We start from the raw sequence: 17,324 nt of genomic DNA on the forward strand, positions 1-17,324 counted from the left end.
GCGGGTGTATACCATGGGGCAACTTTGGGTCTTCTCACAGTGTTGCAGGCACGTTTGGGAAGGACCTGGTCGAGGGTACTGGAAATCCAATGATTAAAATTATTAGTTGCCTTACTAGGATTGGTTGCCCTTGCAGGTGGATTTTTGGCGAGGGCCACTTCCCAATCAGGCAAGGGAAGAGAGGGCCATTTCCTACCTCGATGCTTGATCAGGTTCTGAGAGGAAGGGGGAGGGTTAGTGCACCACGTGAAGGGAATTAAAAAATGGTCAGTCCAGGGTAGGGGAATCGGGGTCTCCACCAAGAGGTTATCTATGTTGCTGTAAATGTGGTCAAGAAGATAACCTTTATTGTGTGTAGCATGAAAGCCCTTCTGGCATAAATCCATGGCTTGCAAGTTGGAACAGAGATTGTTAGCCGATGAGTTATAGGGGTTGTATAAATGCAGATTAAAATAACCCAGCAAAGTGAGATTGGGAGAGGTCAAGACGACACTTGCGACCAGATCTATTATCTTGGTGATAAAGTTATTGAGGGGGCCAGGAGGGCGGTATGCTAGGATGCCCGAGAAGGTGGTAGTGGGAGAAAGTTCTAGCGAGAAGTGGAGACTCTCACAAACTGGTGTGGTGGTAGGAGTGACGCGGCACTTATAACCGTCCCTGTATATAATAGCCAGTCCACCACCCCTCCCAGTCTGGCGGTCTGATCGTTTTAGAGTGTACCCTTGAGGGGTGACCCATACAGCCGTAGGGTCTTTATCTAGCTGGAGCCAGGTTTCTGTTAAAAACAGGGCATCAGGGTTAAGTTCTTCGATCAACATATATAGTTCGGTAAAGTGTTTCGGTAAAGACCGACAATTAAGGAGAAACATTCTCCATTTGTGTCCAATGGACGGATGACCGCAGAGTAATGGAAGGGGACGCCAATTACAGACCTTACAGTGATAATCAGTATTGGTTGGGAGGAATGAGTGGTTACAGGACGACTTGATGGGAGGGCGTAAGGAGAGAAGCATAGAAGAGTTGTAGGAGAAAGTACCTGCCATGATGTAAAACCAGGCCAGAACGCGCCAAACGCGTCTGGACGCGGACTGGCTCAGACTGGCTTCTCTTTGGCGCCTCTTAGGCGCAATGAAGGCGCTCCCGCTGCGCGTTACCGCTGCGCGAGGGGGCAGAGAGTATGTAGATTGGGAGGTGAGGGAAGACTAGAGCGTCACCCTCTAAAGATGGCCGCCCGCCGAGGGACAAACAGGAAGTAGGAGCGCTCTTTCTCCCTCCACTCAAACAGCATCAGATAGCTGAGGGGGTAGACTCAGGACTGACCCCAGACCCTTTGAGTTCAAGAGCCAATGTAGGCTGTGGAGCATGGACGATGAGGGGGTAGACTCAGGACTGACCCCAGACCCTTTGAGTACAGGAGCCATGGTAGGCTGTGGAGCATGGACGATGAGGGGGTAGACTCAGGACTGACCCCAGACCCTTTGAGTACAGGAGCCAAGGTAGGCTGTGGAGCATGGACGATGAGGGGGTAGACTCAGGACTGACCCCAGACCCTTTGAGTACAGGAGGCAAGGTAGGCTGTGGAGCATGGACGATGAGGGGGTAGACTCGGGACTGACCCCAGACCCTTTGAGTACAGGAGCCAAGGTAGGATGTAGAGCATGGTGATGAGGGGATCGTTGCAGGACCTTTTGATGCACTACTGAGGGTGTTGCTGACACATTTCTATTCAAAGTATACTACTAGCATTAATGTGCTGGATGCTTGCATTCCACCCTGGTTACTCAGTGCAGGGCTGAAAGGGTGGAGTAGGGTTCAACAATTTTCCATTGTGGGGCGACCTCTTGCCCCAACCAGTCGCACTGCTTGTTGCACCACATTGGCAATATGTTAACTTCCAAATTAATCGATCTTATCCACATACTCAAAAATAATTCCTTAGTTCAATATCTTTTTATATCCACACGTGGTATTCTGTGCAATTATATGTTAAATCACGTTCGCAAGTGATAATTATTTGTTTCATCATTACTTATAGTGACCCCTGACAAAGGACAGTCCAGCCCGAAATGCATTGGATGTACAGAATAAACGCTGCCCTTTTAAATGGACTTTGCATTGATCATGTTCTTTCAAGAGCTCCCGAGGGGCACTGACAGAACAGTAGAAACTTGGAAAATTTGCACAGGATACCACGTGTGGATGTAAAAAAATATTGAACTGAAGAAAGGAGTGATTATTTTTGAGTATGTGGATAAGATGGATGAATTCGGAAGTTAAAATATTGCCAATGTGGCGCAACAAGCATTGCGACTGGTTGGGGCAAAAGGTCGCCCCACCCTGGAAAATTGTTGTTCATTTGGGTGTCGTTTGGGCAATGGCTCTATTCCAGCCTGCACGAAAACTCATGGAATAGCTTTAGATAATTAGGAAAAAGTCTTGAAGAAATGGAGTGCATTCCAAACTCTCAAATGTACATTGGAGTAGGGCCCAGCCATCCTGGACAGAGGCCTGCTGGAGGAGGAGTGGATTGGAACCTGCCTGCATCCGAAGAAGAGCTGCAAGGCCCGGTGCTGTGAATACTGCCCTGATGACAGCTTCCATGGAGAGGAGGCTGCTGGAGGAGGGGTGGATTGGAACCTGCCTGCATCCGCGGAAGAGCTGCAAGGCCCGGTGCTGTGAATACTGCCCTGATGACAGCTTCCATGGAGAGGAGGCTGCTGGAGGAGGAGAGGATTGGAACCTGCCTGCATCCGCGGAAGACCTGCAAGGTCCGGTGCTGTGAATACTGCCCTGATGACAGCTTCCATGGAGAGGAGGCTGCTTGAGGAGGAGTGGATTGGAACCTGCCTGCACCCGCAGAAGACCTGCAAGGCCCAGAGCTGTGAATACTGCGCTGATGACAGCTTCCATGGAGAGGAGGCTGCTGGAGGAGGAGTGGATTGGAACCTGCCTGCATCCGCAGAAGACCTGCAAAGCCCGGTGCTGTGAATACTGCCCTGATGACAGCTTCCATGGAGAGGAGGCTGCTGGAGGAGGAGTGGATTGGAACCTGCCTGCACCAGCGGAAGAGCTGCAAGGCCCGGTGCTGTGAATACTGTGCTGATGACCGCTTCCATGGAGAAGAGGCTACTGGAGGAGGAGTGGATTGGAACCTGCCTGCACCCGCTCAAGAACTGCAAGGCCCGGTGCTTTGAATACTGCTCTGATGACAGCTTCCATAGAGAGGAGGCTGCTGGAGGAGGGGTGGATTGGAACCTGCCTGCATCCGCGGAAGAGCTGCAAGGCCCGGTGCTGTGAATACTGCCCTGATGACAGCTTCCATGGAGAGGAGGCTGCTGGAGGAGGAGTGGATTGGAACCTGCCTGCACCCGCTCAAGAACTGCAAGGCCCGGTGCTGTGAATACTGCTGGATTGAAACCTGCCTGCACCCGCAGAAGAGCTGCAAGGCCCGGTGCTGTGAATACTGCCCTGATGACAGCTTCCATGGAGAGGAGGCTGCTGGAGGAGGAGTGGATTGGAACCTGCCTGCACCCGCAGAAGAGCTGCAAGGCCCAGTGCTGTGAATACTGCCCCGATGACAGCTTCCATGGAGAGGAGGCTGCTGGAGGAGGAGTGGATTGGAACCTGCCTGCACCCGCAGAAGAGCTGCAAGGCCCGGTGCTGTGAATACTGTCCTGATGACAGCTTCCATGGAGAGGAGGCTGCTGGAGGAGGAGTGGATTGGAACCTGCCTGCACCCGCAGAAGAGCTGCAAGGCCCGGTGCTGTGAATACTGCGCTGATGACAGCTTCCATGGGGAGGAGGCTGCTGGAGGAGTGGATTGGAACCTGCCTGCATCCGCAGAAGACCTGCAAGGCCCGGTGCTGTGAATACTGCGCTGATGACCGCTTCCATGGAGAGGAGGCTGCTGGAGGGGTGGATTGGAATCTGCCTACATCCGCAGAAGACCTGCAAGGCCCGGTGCTGTGAATACTGCCCTGATGACCGCTTCCATGGAGAGGAGGCTGCTGGAGGAGGAGTGGATTGGAACCTGCCTGCACCCGTAGAAGAGCTGCAAGGTCCGGTGCTGTGAATACTGCCCTGATGACAGCTTCCATGGAGAGGAGGCTGCTGAAGGAGGAGTGGATTGGAACCTGCCTGCACCCGCGGAAGAGCTGCAAGGCCCGGTGCTGTGAATACTGCGCTGATGACAGCTTCCATGGAGAGGAGGCTGCTGGAGGAGTGGATTGGAACCTGCCTGCAGGAGAGCTGCAAGGCCCGGTGCTGTGAATACTGCGCTGATGACAGCTTCCATGGAGAGGAGGCTGCTGGAGGAGGAGTGGATTGGAACCTGCCTGCACCCGCTCAAGAACTGCAAGGCCCGGTGCTGTGAATACTGGGCTGATGACAGCTTCCATGGAGAGGAGGCTGCTGGAGGAGGAGTGGATTGGAACCTGCCTGCACCCGCGGAAGAGCTGCAAGGCCCGGTGCTGCGAATACTGCCCTGATGACCGCTTCCATGGAGAGGAGGCTACTGGAGGGGTGGATTGGAACCTGCCTGCACCCGCGGAAGAGCTGCAAGGCCCGGTGCTGTGAATACTGCCCTGATGACCGCTTCCATGGAGAGGAGGCTGCTGGAGGAGGAGTGGATTGGAACCTGCCTGCACCCGCGGAAGAGCTGCAAGGCCCGGTGCTGTGAATACTGCCCTGATGACAGTTTCCATGGAGAGGAGGCTGCTGGAGGAGGAGTGGATTGGAACCTGCCTGCACCCGTAGAAGAGCTGCAAGGCCCGGTGCTGTGAATACTGCCCTGATGACCGCTTCCATGGAGAGGAGGCTGCTGAAGGAGGAGTGGATTGGAACCTGCCTGCACCCGCGGAAGAGCTGCAAGGCCCGATGCTGTGAATACTGCCCTGATGACAGCTTCCATGGAGAGGAGGCTGCTGGAGGAGTGGATTGGAACCTGCCTGCACCCGCGGAAGAGCTGCAAGGCCCGGTGCTGTGAATACTGCCCTGATGACCGCTTCCATGGAGAGGAGGCTGCTGGAGGAGTGGATTGGAACCTGCCTGCACCCGCGGAAGAGCTGCAAGGCCCGGTGCTGTGAATACTGCGCTGATGACAGCTTCCATGGAGAGAAGGCTGCTGGAGGAGGAGTGGATTGGAACCTGCCTGCACCCGCGGAAGAGCTGCAAGGCCCGGTGCTGTGAATACTGCCCTGATGACAGCTTCCGTGGAGAGGAGGCTGCTGGAGGAGTGGATTGGAACCTGCCTGCACCCGCGGAAGAGCTGCAAGGCCCGGTGCTGTGAATACTGCGCTGATGACAGCTTCCATGGAGAGGAAGCTACTGGAGGAGGAGTGGATTGGAACCTGCCTGCACCCGCGGAAGAGCTGCAAGGCCCGGTGCTGTGAATACTGCCCTGATGACCGCTTCCATGGAGAGGAGGCTGCTGGATGAGGAGTAGTGGATTGGAACCTGCCTGCACCCGCGGAAGAGCTGCAAGGCCTGGTGCTGCGAATACTGCCCTGATGACAGCTTCCATGGAGAGGAGGCTACTGGAGGGGTGGATTGGAACCTGCCTGCACCCGCGAAAGTGATTCAGAAAAAGAGGTGGTGATGAACAGAGTGTCTGAATTAAGCAGACCACTCTTACCCAGTCCAAAGATCAGGGCTTGATCCATCACCGTTTTTTAGCTCACTTCACCATCCTAGCTTAGAACTTGTCTATATGCAAATTAGTCTGATCCTGGCCCAGTGCATCATGGGAACAGGGCAGACCAAACTACCAAGCCAATTCTTATACTGGGAAGGAAACAAGCTACCGGGGACCGGTTTCTGGCATTTCAGCCGTCTTCGGCCCGGCTTGCTTGAATCCTGATGGTGCAATGAGCTAGGGACTCACATCTGAGTATACCCTTCCACGCTTATGGTGGACAAAAATGATTCAGAAAAGGGGGTGGTGATGAACAGTGTCTGAATTAAGCAGACCACTCTTACCCAGTCCAAAAATTAGGACAGAAGACCTGCAAGGCCCGGTGCTGTGAATACTGCGCTGATGACAGCTTCCATGGAGAGGAGGCTGCTGGAGGAGGAGTGGATTGGAACCTGCCTGCACCCGCGGAAGAGCTGCAAGGCCCGGTGCTGTGAATACTGCCCTGATGACCGCTTCCATGGAGAGGAGGCTGCTGGATGAGTGGATTGGAACCTGCCTGCACCCGCGGAAGAGCTGCAAGGCCCGGTGCTGTGAATACTGCCCTGATGACGTGGAGAAGTGTGGCTCAGGGGTTAGAGGCGGCAGACCGGGAAGCTGAGATCGGCCCTGGACCAGGGTTCAATTCCCCGCCTCGACGGGGCTTGGGCTCAATAATTTCACGGACTCGATAATTCTCGCTCCGGTGTCTACTCGACTCACTGGTTCACACTCTGCGACTCTGGGCAATAGCTTGCTTAATCTCCACAACGGCCCCTCGCGGCGGGATGCCTGGCTTTCACCTTGTGGATACCCTGCTGGGGTCATCTCACAGGGGAATACCAGGACGGGTTCCCTAAGCAAGCGCTTAGATGCCTGCGATGTGGGTAATTTGCGCTATATAAATACATGTACATTTACATTTACATTACATGACAGCTTCCATGGAGAGGAGGCTGCTGGAGGAGTGGATTGGAACCTGCCTGCACCCGCGGAAGAGCTGCAAGGCCCGGTGCTGTGAATACTGCCCTGATGACAGCTTCCATGGAGAGGAGGCTGCTGGAGGAGTGGATTGGAACCTGCCTGCACCCGCGGAAGAGCTGCAAGGCCCGGTGCTGTGAATACTGCGCTGATGACAGCTTCCATGGAGAGGAGGCTGCTGGAGGAGTAGTGGATTGGAACCTGCCTGCACCCGCGGAAGAGCTGCAAGGCCCGGTGCTGTGAATACTGCGCTGATGACAGCTTCCATGGAGAGGAGGCTGCTGGAGGAGTGGATTGGAACCTGCCTGCATCCGCGGAAGAGCTGCAAGGCCCGGTGCTGTGAATACTGCCCTGATGACCGCTTCCATGGAGAGGAGGCTGCTGGAGGAGGAGTGGATTGGAACCTGCCTGCACCCGCGGAAGAGCTGCAAGGCCCGGTGCTGCGAATACTGCCCTGATGACAGCTTCCATGGAGAGGAGGCTATTGGAGGGGTGGATTGGAACCTGCCTGCACCCGCGGAAGAGCTGCAAGGCCCGGTGCTGCGAATACTGCCCTGATGACAGCTTCCATGGAGAGGAGGCTGCTGGAGGAGGAGTGGATTGGAACCTGCCTGCATCCGCGGAAGAGCTGCAAGGCCCGGTGCTGTGAATACTGCCCTGATGACAGCTTCCATGGAGAGGAGACTGCTGGAGGAGGAGTGGATTGGAACCTGCCTGCACCCGCGGAAGAGCTGCAAGGCCCGGTGCTGTGAATACTGCCCTGATGACCGCTTCCATGGAGAGGAGGCTGCTGGAGGAGGAGTGGATTGGAACCTGCCTGCACCCGCGGAAGAGCTGCAAGGCCCGGTGCTGCGAATACTGCCCTGATGACCGCTTCCATGGAGAGGAGGCTACTGGAGGGGTGGATTGGAACCTGCCTGCACCCGCTGAAGAGCTGCAAGGCCTGGTGCTGTGAATACTGCGCTGATGACAGCTTCCATGGAGAGGAGGCTGCTGGAGGAGGAGGAGTGGATTGGAACCTGCCTGCACCCGCTGAAGAGCTGCAAGGCCTGGTGCTGTGAATACTGCCCTGATGACAGCTTCCATGGAGAGGAGGCTACTGGAGGGGTGGATTGGAACCTGCCTGCACCCGCGGAAGAGCTGCAAGGCCCGGTGCTGTGAATACTGCCCTGATGACAGCTTCCATGGAGAGGAGGCTACTGGAGGGGTGGATTGGAACCTGCCTGCACCCGCGGAAGAGCTGCAAGGCCCGGTGCTGTGAATACTGCCCTGATGAGAGGATGCTGCTGGAGGCTGGGCATTGCTGTCCCCACCAAGTCCAACCCAGGCACCAACAATACCCCGAGCAGGGATCTCCAGCTCCCAGAGAGACCAGTGGTCCCCGCTGCACCTGAGCCGCCAGGGTCGGGGAGGAGACCGAGGCGTCTGTGGGGGATACCGCGTGAGGCGCGCGCGCCTTGCCTCTGGCGCTCTTTCTCCCCCGTGGCTGTCCCTCCCTCCCTCTTTGGCATCTGTGTGCGTGCGTGCGGCCGTGCGCGTGCGTGCAGCCCCCTCCGCACCCACTGTAATGGGGCCCTCCTGCTCTGAGGCCGCACACCTGCACCCTCACTATGGACACTTCTGGAACGTCCCAGACCCCAATTATGGGAAGCTTCAGCCCCCGGGGCCCCGTGCGGGTGCCCTGGTAACATAATGAACACTTTACTTCGGCAGTAATCCTTCCCCCTTGCTAGTCTTTTATTCGCCCAGGCGCGGCGACACTGTTAGCGCTGCCCCGAGGAGGCCAGAGCCCGAGGGGGGGGCCTACGCTTGGAAGCTCGGGCTGCACTTGTTACCGTTGAAGAAAAGCAACGTCGATGTGTACAAAGGCCGTGCAAAATTCTGTCAACACCAGCGTAAGGCCCGGTGCTGTGAATACTGCGCTGATGACAGCTTCCATGGAGAGGAGGCTGCTGGAGGAGTGGATTGGAACCTGCCTGCACCCGCGGAAGAGCTGCAAGGCCCGGTGCTGTGAATACTGCCCTGATGACAGCTTCCATGGAGAGGAGGCTGCTGGAGGAGTGGATTGGAACCTGCCTGCACCCGCGGAAGAGCTGCAAGGCCCGGTGCTGTGAATACTGCGCTGATGACAGCTTCCATGGAGAGGAGGCTGCTGGAGGAGTAGTGGATTGGAACCTGCCTGCACCCGCGGAAGAGCTGCAAGGCCCGGTGCTGTGAATACTGCCCTGATGACAGCTTCCATGGAGAGGAGGCTGCTGGAGGAGTGGATTGGAACCTGCCTGCATCCGCGGAAGAGCTGCAAGGCCCGGTGCTGTGAATACTGCCCTGATGACCGCTTCCATGGAGAGGAGGCTGCTGGAGGAGGAGTGGATTGGAACCTGCCTGCACCCGCGGAAGAGCTGCAAGGCCCGGTGCTGCGAATACTGCCCTGATGACAGCTTCCATGGAGAGGAGGCTATTGGAGGGGTGGATTGGAACCTGCCTGCACCCGCGGAAGAGCTGCAAGGCCCGGTGCTGTGAATACTGCCCTGATGACCGCTTCCATGGAGAGGAGGCTGCTGGAGGAGGAGTGGATTGGAACCTGCCTGCACCCGCGGAAGAGCTGCAAGGCCCGGTGCTGCGAATACTGCCCTGATGACAGCTTCCATGGAGAGGAGGCTACTGGAGGGGTGGATTGGAACCTGCCTGCACCCGCGGAAGAGCTGCAAGGCCCGGTGCTGTGAATACTGCCCTGATGAGAGGATGCTGCTGGAGGCTGGGCATTGCTGTCCCCACCAAGTCCAACCCAGGCACCAACAATACCCCGAGCAGGGATCTCCAGCTCCCAGAGAGACCAGTGGTCCCCGCTGCACCTGAGCCGCCAGGGTCGGGGAGGAGACCGAGGCGTCTGTGGGGGATACCGCGTGAGGCGCGCGCGCCTTGCCTCTGGCGCTCTTTCTCCCCCGTGGCTGTCCCTCCCTCCCTCTTTGGCATCTGTGTGCGTGCGTGCGGCCGTGCGCGTGCGTGCAGCCCCCTCCGCACCCACTGTAATGGGGCCCTCCTGCTCTGAGGCCGCACACCTGCACCCTCACTATGGACACTTCTGGAACGTCCCAGACCCCAATTATGGGAAGCTTCAGCCCCCGGGGCCCCGTGCGGGTGCCCTGGTAACATAATGAACACTTTACTTCGGCAGTAATCCTTCCCCCTTGCCAGTCTTGTATTCGCCCAGGCGCGGCGACGCTGTTAGCGCTGCCCCGAGGAGGCCAGAGCCCGAGGGGGGGGGCTACGCTTGGAAGCTCGGGCTGCACTTGTTACCGTTGAAGAAAAGCAACGTCGATGTGTACAAAGGCCGTGCAAATTCTGTCAACACCAGCGTAAGCGTGCGTCTATCCGGTTGTTACTTGATGTTGACGTTTCTTAATTGCTGGACGTGCTGCCCCCACCCACATCTTAATGCTATTGTCATTGTTAGCATGTGGAGAGAAGCTGCCATGTTGGACTTTGTTTCTAATTTGAAAAACTGAATATAGAAAGTTTGAAGAAAAAAAATTGTTATATGAAATTCAAGGTCTCATTTTCACATTAATGTGATTTTCTGATTTTATTATTATTAAATGAGAAATGGGTTGTCGCGGTGCATTTTGCACTACCAAAAATGTTTTTGATGCCAAATCTGTATTTTGCATACCAAAGTGGGCAATGTGCTTAATTTTTAGGACATTTCGTGCAGTGTCTGCTAAGGGAAGTACACAGATTTCCCAAGGCTTAATTTATATATGGACCGTCTTTCTGGATTGTCATAGTGGGCAAATGATGAACGAAATGCATCCCAAATAATTATCAGTGGTTGAGATTCATTCAAGTATTCCACTCATCATTTTTAGGTGTGGCTTTATAACGCAGCAGTTGCTAAACCTCATGGCATTTACAGAAAATTAGCTACAGGAGCACTGCAGGAAAGGGGCTTTACCACTGACCACTTCTTGTGTCCCTCAACTACAGCTATTAATTGGGCATTAGGGTTTGTGCTTCTACTGAAAAAAAGAGTACTTTATGCCTTGTTGGGAAGCTTATTCTGAGTACAGGAGGAGTGAATGGGTTATGGTGATAAGCCAATGAGGCCATTTGCTAGACTGCATAGGTCGACGTGTTAGGAAAACGTACGACAAAGGCAGTGGGTCTGACTTATTTATTGTGAAAAACATATGTTAAAATGGCTAGGCTTGTAACGGTGGATTGTTATTATACTGTGGTAAAGCCTTAAAACTGGTATTTTGTTCCATGGAATCTCAAAGTTTACTCTAGTAGCCGAGAATAATGGTGTTGGCTACCCTCTCCAACAAAACCTTGGTGTAGAGCATGGGTACTCGCAAACATTTTCCCAGCTGTCAAAATGTTTGGCCTGTGATGTGACCGAGGGCCACATTGATGCTGGCAGGGTGGCGGTTGGGGAAGGGGAAAGTGATATTTGAGTGGGAGTATTTGGCAGTAAGGTGGATGTGGGATAAGTGAAGCATGTACATCTAGTGGCTGAATTGCACTATGTGAAACCTGAAAAACTGGGATTAATCCTGGCTTCCTGACTTTGCCAAATTGTGTGATCCCAGGCGATTGTTTTATTTAACTTTCTCTGCTTTTTTCCCGTTATCACTTATAAGAGAACCTCAAAATGCATAACTTCAGGACGTGCCCTGTACAAAACCTTCTCCTGTGTTTGATTTGTTCAACTATAATGTTGTTCATGTGTAATAAGAACCCAGGCCACCCCAAGACGGTGCCCATAACTACTAATTCTTCTCAGTGCACTGATATAATACAATATGATGTACTAAGGTGAAACTGTTCTGTATGTTAGTGAAATACACTTTTTGAATTTTGAAGAGACTTTATACTTTTAGAATTTTGATGAGACTTTATACTTTTAGAATTTTGATGAGACTTAATACTTTTGGGATTTTGATGAGACTTAATACTTTTGGGATTTTGAAGAGACTTTATCATATTTTAACACTTTTGCTGCAAGATGTTTTTAAAAATGAAGGTGTTTCTGAAGTTAAGTGGTGCAGGACAACCTAGTTACATCCTTTCTTCAGCTTCAGTTAACCTTTAAATAAATGCTTGCTTGTTTAGTTGGTATACAAAATAGTGATGGATGGAATGCATGAATTAATCTCAGCCGTAAGTAAGCACTTAGGCCACATTCCAATCCATCGTTATTTTGCACACCATGCCATCTCAGTTTGTACCTTGCTAAATGCAAATCAGTCTTAACCCTGCTCCAATAGGAATAGTCCAGCCCAAATTGCCTAGCCAGGTCCTCCCTGAACCAGAACGCAAGGAACCCAGGACTGTTTGTGCCCTAATTATGGACTCACCAGCCAGATACAGCTTGGTTCCAGTGGCACAGTGTGCAACCCGAGATATTGCCAGTGGTTAGATGTTTTGCTTGCAGCCTCCCATCACCTTTGTGTGTTTCATGCCAGTTTAGGAGTCCCCACTCAAGGGCTCCCATTGACCAGGGTTTGATCCATTCATGTCGCAGGCACTAGGCCCAGTAACACAAGTGGGTCAACGTTTTTATTGGCATAAGTGGGGTAATGCTAGGTGGTAGGAATTGTGTGGATTCTTGCAGATTCAAGAAGTTTATATCGCACAAATATAAGGAAAATTTGTCATTTCACGCAAAGTTTGAGGTTTGCATGGCATCTGTGTGAATAGCATAAGGGTTTTTTTACCCACAGGCACACCACCCTGGACTCCCTTAGTTGTCTAGTTTGAAAAAATGTGCGGTTTTGCTAGGTTTCCCTAGATGCCGCCTGATTTAGACCCAAAATCTGCAGCTAGTCACTTAGCACAAAACGGGTCAGCTTTGTATGGAAAAATGACATATCAATGTAGGCACTAGGCCTACTCACACAAGTGAGATACCATTTTTATTAGAAGACTTGGGGAATTACTGGGTAGGAGGACATTTTGTTGCTTCCTGCAGATTCCAAAACTTTACATTAAAAAAATGTGAGGGATAAGTGTGTTTATCTTTCATTCATAGTTTGAGGTTTGCAAGGTATTCTAGGTAAAACAACTTAGTGAGCGCCTTGGAAGTCACTCCATCTTGGAATGCCCAGGGGGTCTAGATTCAAAAATTGTACAGGTTTGTTAGATTTCCTGAGGTGCTGACTCAGTTAGGCCCAAAATACTCGCTTCCAACTTTGCAAAAAACAAGTCAATTATGAGTGGAAAGATGTGATGTATGCATGTTGTGTTGTGGGCAGTTTCATGTTGCAGGCACTAGGCCGACCCACACAAGTGAGATACCGTTTTTATCAGTAGACTTAGGTACAGGTGCTTGTTTCCGGTACAGGGAAGATATGACTTGGCAGTTCAGGCTGGACTGTTCCCATGAGGCACAGGGTCAGACTGATTTGCATATGGCCATGTCTGAATTGGGGTGGCGGAGTGAGCAAAATCATGATGATGTATTAAACCCAGATCAGTTGTCTGGGGGTGAGTGCTTGCAATGTTCAAAACTCTGTCCATCATCCCCTTTGGTTTTGCTTTGTTCACCCTAAGTTGGCAGGGTATGCCCAGACGTGGGTCCCTTGCTCACTTAGCCACTCGATTCAAGCTAGCCTGGCTGATGAGGGTTATGAACCCGAAACCGGTCCCAGGATGCTTGTTTCCGGTACAGGGAAGACATGACTTGGCAGTTCAGGCTGGACTGTTCCCATGAGGCACAGGGTCAGACTGATTTGCATATGGCCATGTCTGAACTGGGGTGGCAGAGTGGGCTAAAGAACAGTGATGGATTAAACCCAGATCTGTTGACTGGGTGTGAGTGTTTGATTGGTTCAGATGCTCCGTCCATCACCACCCCCTTTTGTACCACTTTGTTTGCCATAAGTTGGCAGGGTATGCTCAGACGTGAGTCCCTTGCTCACTTTGCCACTGGATTCCAGCAAGCCGGGCTGAAGACGGCTGAAATGCCAGAAACAGGTCCCCGGAAGCTTGTTTCCGGTCCAGGGAAGGCATGACTTGGCAGTTCGGGCTGGACTGTTCCCATGAGGCACAGGGTCAGACTGATTTGCATATGGCAATGTCTGACCTGGGGTGGCAGAGTGGGCTAAAGAACGGTGATGGATTAAACCCAGATCTGTTGACTGGGTGTGAGTGTTTGATTGTTTCAGATGCTCCGTCGATCACCACCCCCTTTTGTACCACTCACTACACCTTCAGCAAAGGACATCTGTGTTTTTTCACATTAAATCATAATGCTACTTAGTGATGGAGCTTCAATTTCTTATGACAGATAGGAAGGTATGCACTCTTCCCTGGTACCTCCAAAGTTAAACAAATTGACGCCTCAGGCTTTTTGGAGTGGATACAGTTTGGATAATTAGAGAAGGATTTTAATCTTTTTTTGTGTGATCATTCTCCTTTGAAGCAAATTATTGTTTATCTTCCGAAGAAGGAATCAGGATTGGGACCTTGTTCTTTTCTATTAGATATAAAACTTAGATTACATTTGTGATGACTGACATATTGCAGGTTATGTTCACATGCAAGATGCAAAACAGAATGCAGTAAGCAGGAGAGGCTTCCTTTAAAAAGCTAATAGTAAACGTTTCAAATAAAGGCTTTAGGCTTAGTTGGGAAAATGTACCTTTGAAACGTTACATCGAAAATGTGCAACTATCATGGAGTTTATTTTCCCCCCAACAGTCTTCACTCAGCCACACTACATGTGCTAATATGCTTTTATTGATCCATTTCTGTTTACATTGCCTCTCTTCTATAGGGGACGAGGAAGGAACGGAGATAGACACCCTACAGTTCCAGCTGAAAATCAAATGCACTCGTAACCCACATGCCTCTAAAGAATCATCAGACCCAAATGAACTGTACCTCAACCACAAAGGTAACTCCATCCTTTCAAATCTGTCTACCTGTAATTAGCTTTAAAACAGCCTAACTGCTCTCCCACCAGAATGGCACACAATATATACAACTTGATCTGTCTTGCTCATTCCTAAGGTTTGTTGCTGCTTATACCATAAGACTTGGAAGCCAACAGTCCTGGTACACCCTGGTCTCTTGCTGGCTTGGTGCGGTGCAGCCTTGTGCTTTAGAGCTGCACACCCTTCTTTAAACGGGTGGCTCAAAGATCTAAACGTATGCATGTTTCTCGAAGCCTGTATGTGATTTCCGGGGCTGCCTGCAGAAGCACGGGCCCCTAGCAAGACTGCTTTCACGTTGTAATTCTAGAATTCTGATCTGCCTTTCTATGTCACTGACGTTTATGATGATAGAGGAAAGGGCTGGTTCTTCATGGCATCTAACAAGTACACATTATTGATTCTGACATGGCACCAAAGGATGTTGTTGTTTTTGATGTATTCTTACTATACCATCAGTTGTATGCCAGAAATGAGTTTTTGTCTACACATAATCTGAAATGCCAATAAAATGTTTATATTAAAAACAAATATTGTAAGAATATATTGTCAGTAAGAGATATAGCCACTTAATTTTCCTGAAACCCTATCAGCAAAAGGGAGAAGGATAATGGGCCTTTTTCTGAACAAAGTAGTAGCCTCTAATCTGGGTTTCTTAATCAATTCACCTCTTCTTTTAACTGACTATGTACTATTCCTTCAGCTGAGCGAGCTATTCAATACAAGGCTGAGTGGAGGTAGCTGTTTCTGGCCATAAAGAGGCAGCAGAAGCACTGGGATGGGGTCTCCTTGTGAGAGGGATTTACGTTTAACAAATGCCAATAGGAGTTTTGAGTCTGCCACATATGTATGTATGCATATAGTGTTTCTATAGTAATAGAACAGAAAGCTGGGCTCTAGCTGGTTAATGCACTGTGATGTTTTTATAGAGGTGAGTCTTGAACTCTTTCCTAAGCAGTTTTGGGGCAGCCCTGATGGATGTAGAAATGTTGCTCGAGATCAGAGGTCCATCGAGGCCTGTTATTTGTTTTTGCTGTTTTACACTTCTTAGTCTTCAATCTGATGGTGTTATGGCTGTGGGTATGCCGAGAACCACAGGAGATGCTACGATCTGTCTACAATATAAGCTGAGATGCTGGTCGTGATGGCTCTGTAAATGATGCAGTTGGTTTTGAAGATGGTGCATTCTGGCAAGGGTAGCTAAAGGAGTTCCATCAGGATGGGGTGATTAGATCATATTTCTTTAGGTCCTGGATGAGATGTACTGCAGTGTAGGAGGACTTTCAGAAGTGCCATTGTGAAGTCTGAGAGTCCATAAAGCAGGCCATTACCACCATCCAATTGTAAGAGTGTCAAGGTTTGATGTTGCTTTCTAGGAAGAAACCTTTTCGCTTTCTTCAGATGATAGACCAAAGAGGTTGATGTCCAAGGTGAATTGAAGTGATTTGGCAATTTTTCAAAGTTGTACAGGTTTATGTCTTTGAGCGAGGTTTGGCAAATAACTGAGTTCTGTCTTGAGATGAACATTAGGTAGTCATTGGACATCCAGGTCTGGATGATGTGCATGCAGTATTTGCATTGCATTGGATGTCTGAAGCAGAGCAGGCTTTCAAGTCGAAATGTGCTGCTTCTTGCATACTGCATAAATCAACTAAAAACAATCGAGCAACTGAAGGGAGCCATCTGACCCATTTGAGGCACTGGTGGCTCAGAGTAGACGCCCAGGGCAGATGTTCACACCACAACTAGGCCAAAATAGATATCCTGCTAAGCCACAAAACTGCTTGGCACAATCTCCTGAGCCACTGTGGGACGCAGGCTCAGGTAGCGCAGTGATTCCTAGAGAACGGTCCTGAGATACCTCCTCCTAGGACCAAGAGAGCTCTGGGAGCCCTAGCCTAATCAGTGCTGACCGCACCAGTATGCAGTGACCACACTGGTGCCTGCCAACTTTCAGCGCAGCTGGCGTCACTTGGTGTAAGTCAAGAGCCTGGTGTGTATAGTAGTTCTGTGCCAGCCGCACTCGCAGACTACGGGCAGATCTGGGGCTGCGGACTGGGCAGCACGCAGCCGATAGGGCAGACACCGCTCAATAGTGCTGATAATCACTTTTGTTAGGGTTGAACAAGCAATAGTATAGTCAAGACTAATACAGCGTCCTAGTTGGCAGTAATATGTGCATCGCTCGTCTGATTTCTTGTGTGTTCCAGCAGTTTTAAGACCTTATCGTGTCTCGTTGCTCAAATGGGTGTCATTTCTGATATTTTTGTTTCCCTCATCTTCATCACTTGATTTTGCTCCTAACAAAGTGTCCCTCATAGCCGTTGAAATGTCACTCATTACAGTGAAATTATGAAAATGTTACACATAGCTGCCAAGGTTTCAGATTGCTATGTTCATGGGGCTCAAGGGCGCTTTTATTGGCAAGCCCTGAAACTCTGCTATGGGTCATTCTGCGCGCTCTGTGGCTTGTGCAGCGTATCAGCTATGTATTGTGAATGTGTGAAGCAGGACTGTAAGCAATCATTCTCTTACCTATGCAGTACCACTTAAGCCAGCAGTTTGAGCCCTATGCTCCTGACATAAACTATCTGTGACATTTATTTTCCTTCAAAACCTGTAATGTCAAGCAGTCTAATTAGAGAGGGAGGCAGGTAAAGCATTAGCAAACCAGCACACGATGGGTGAATTGCCACAGATTGTTTTCCCCCTTGGTTACGCTCAGCGGCGCTGGCTGATTT

The 17,324-nt window shown here is 51.0% G+C and overlaps 1 protein-coding gene across 2 annotated transcripts in view; it reads left to right on the top strand.

Moving 5' to 3' along the window:
• Positions 1 to 17,324, top strand: part of POLR1C (RNA polymerase I and III subunit C) — a 143,853-nt gene that overhangs the window by 90,300 nt on the left and 36,229 nt on the right. For both annotated transcript variants that reach the window (XM_086925996.1, XM_086925997.1), the window contains exon 5: positions 14,427 to 14,546. In XM_086925996.1, the coding sequence (XP_086782122.1) occupies positions 14,427 to 14,546 (120 nt within the window). The remainder of the gene's footprint in view (positions 1 to 14,426; positions 14,547 to 17,324) is intronic.

Source organism: Lissotriton vulgaris, chromosome 6, assembly GCF_964263255.1.
Source record: "Lissotriton vulgaris chromosome 6, aLisVul1.2, whole genome shotgun sequence".
In the NCBI taxonomy this organism is placed as follows: Eukaryota; Metazoa; Chordata; class Amphibia; order Caudata; family Salamandridae; genus Lissotriton; species Lissotriton vulgaris.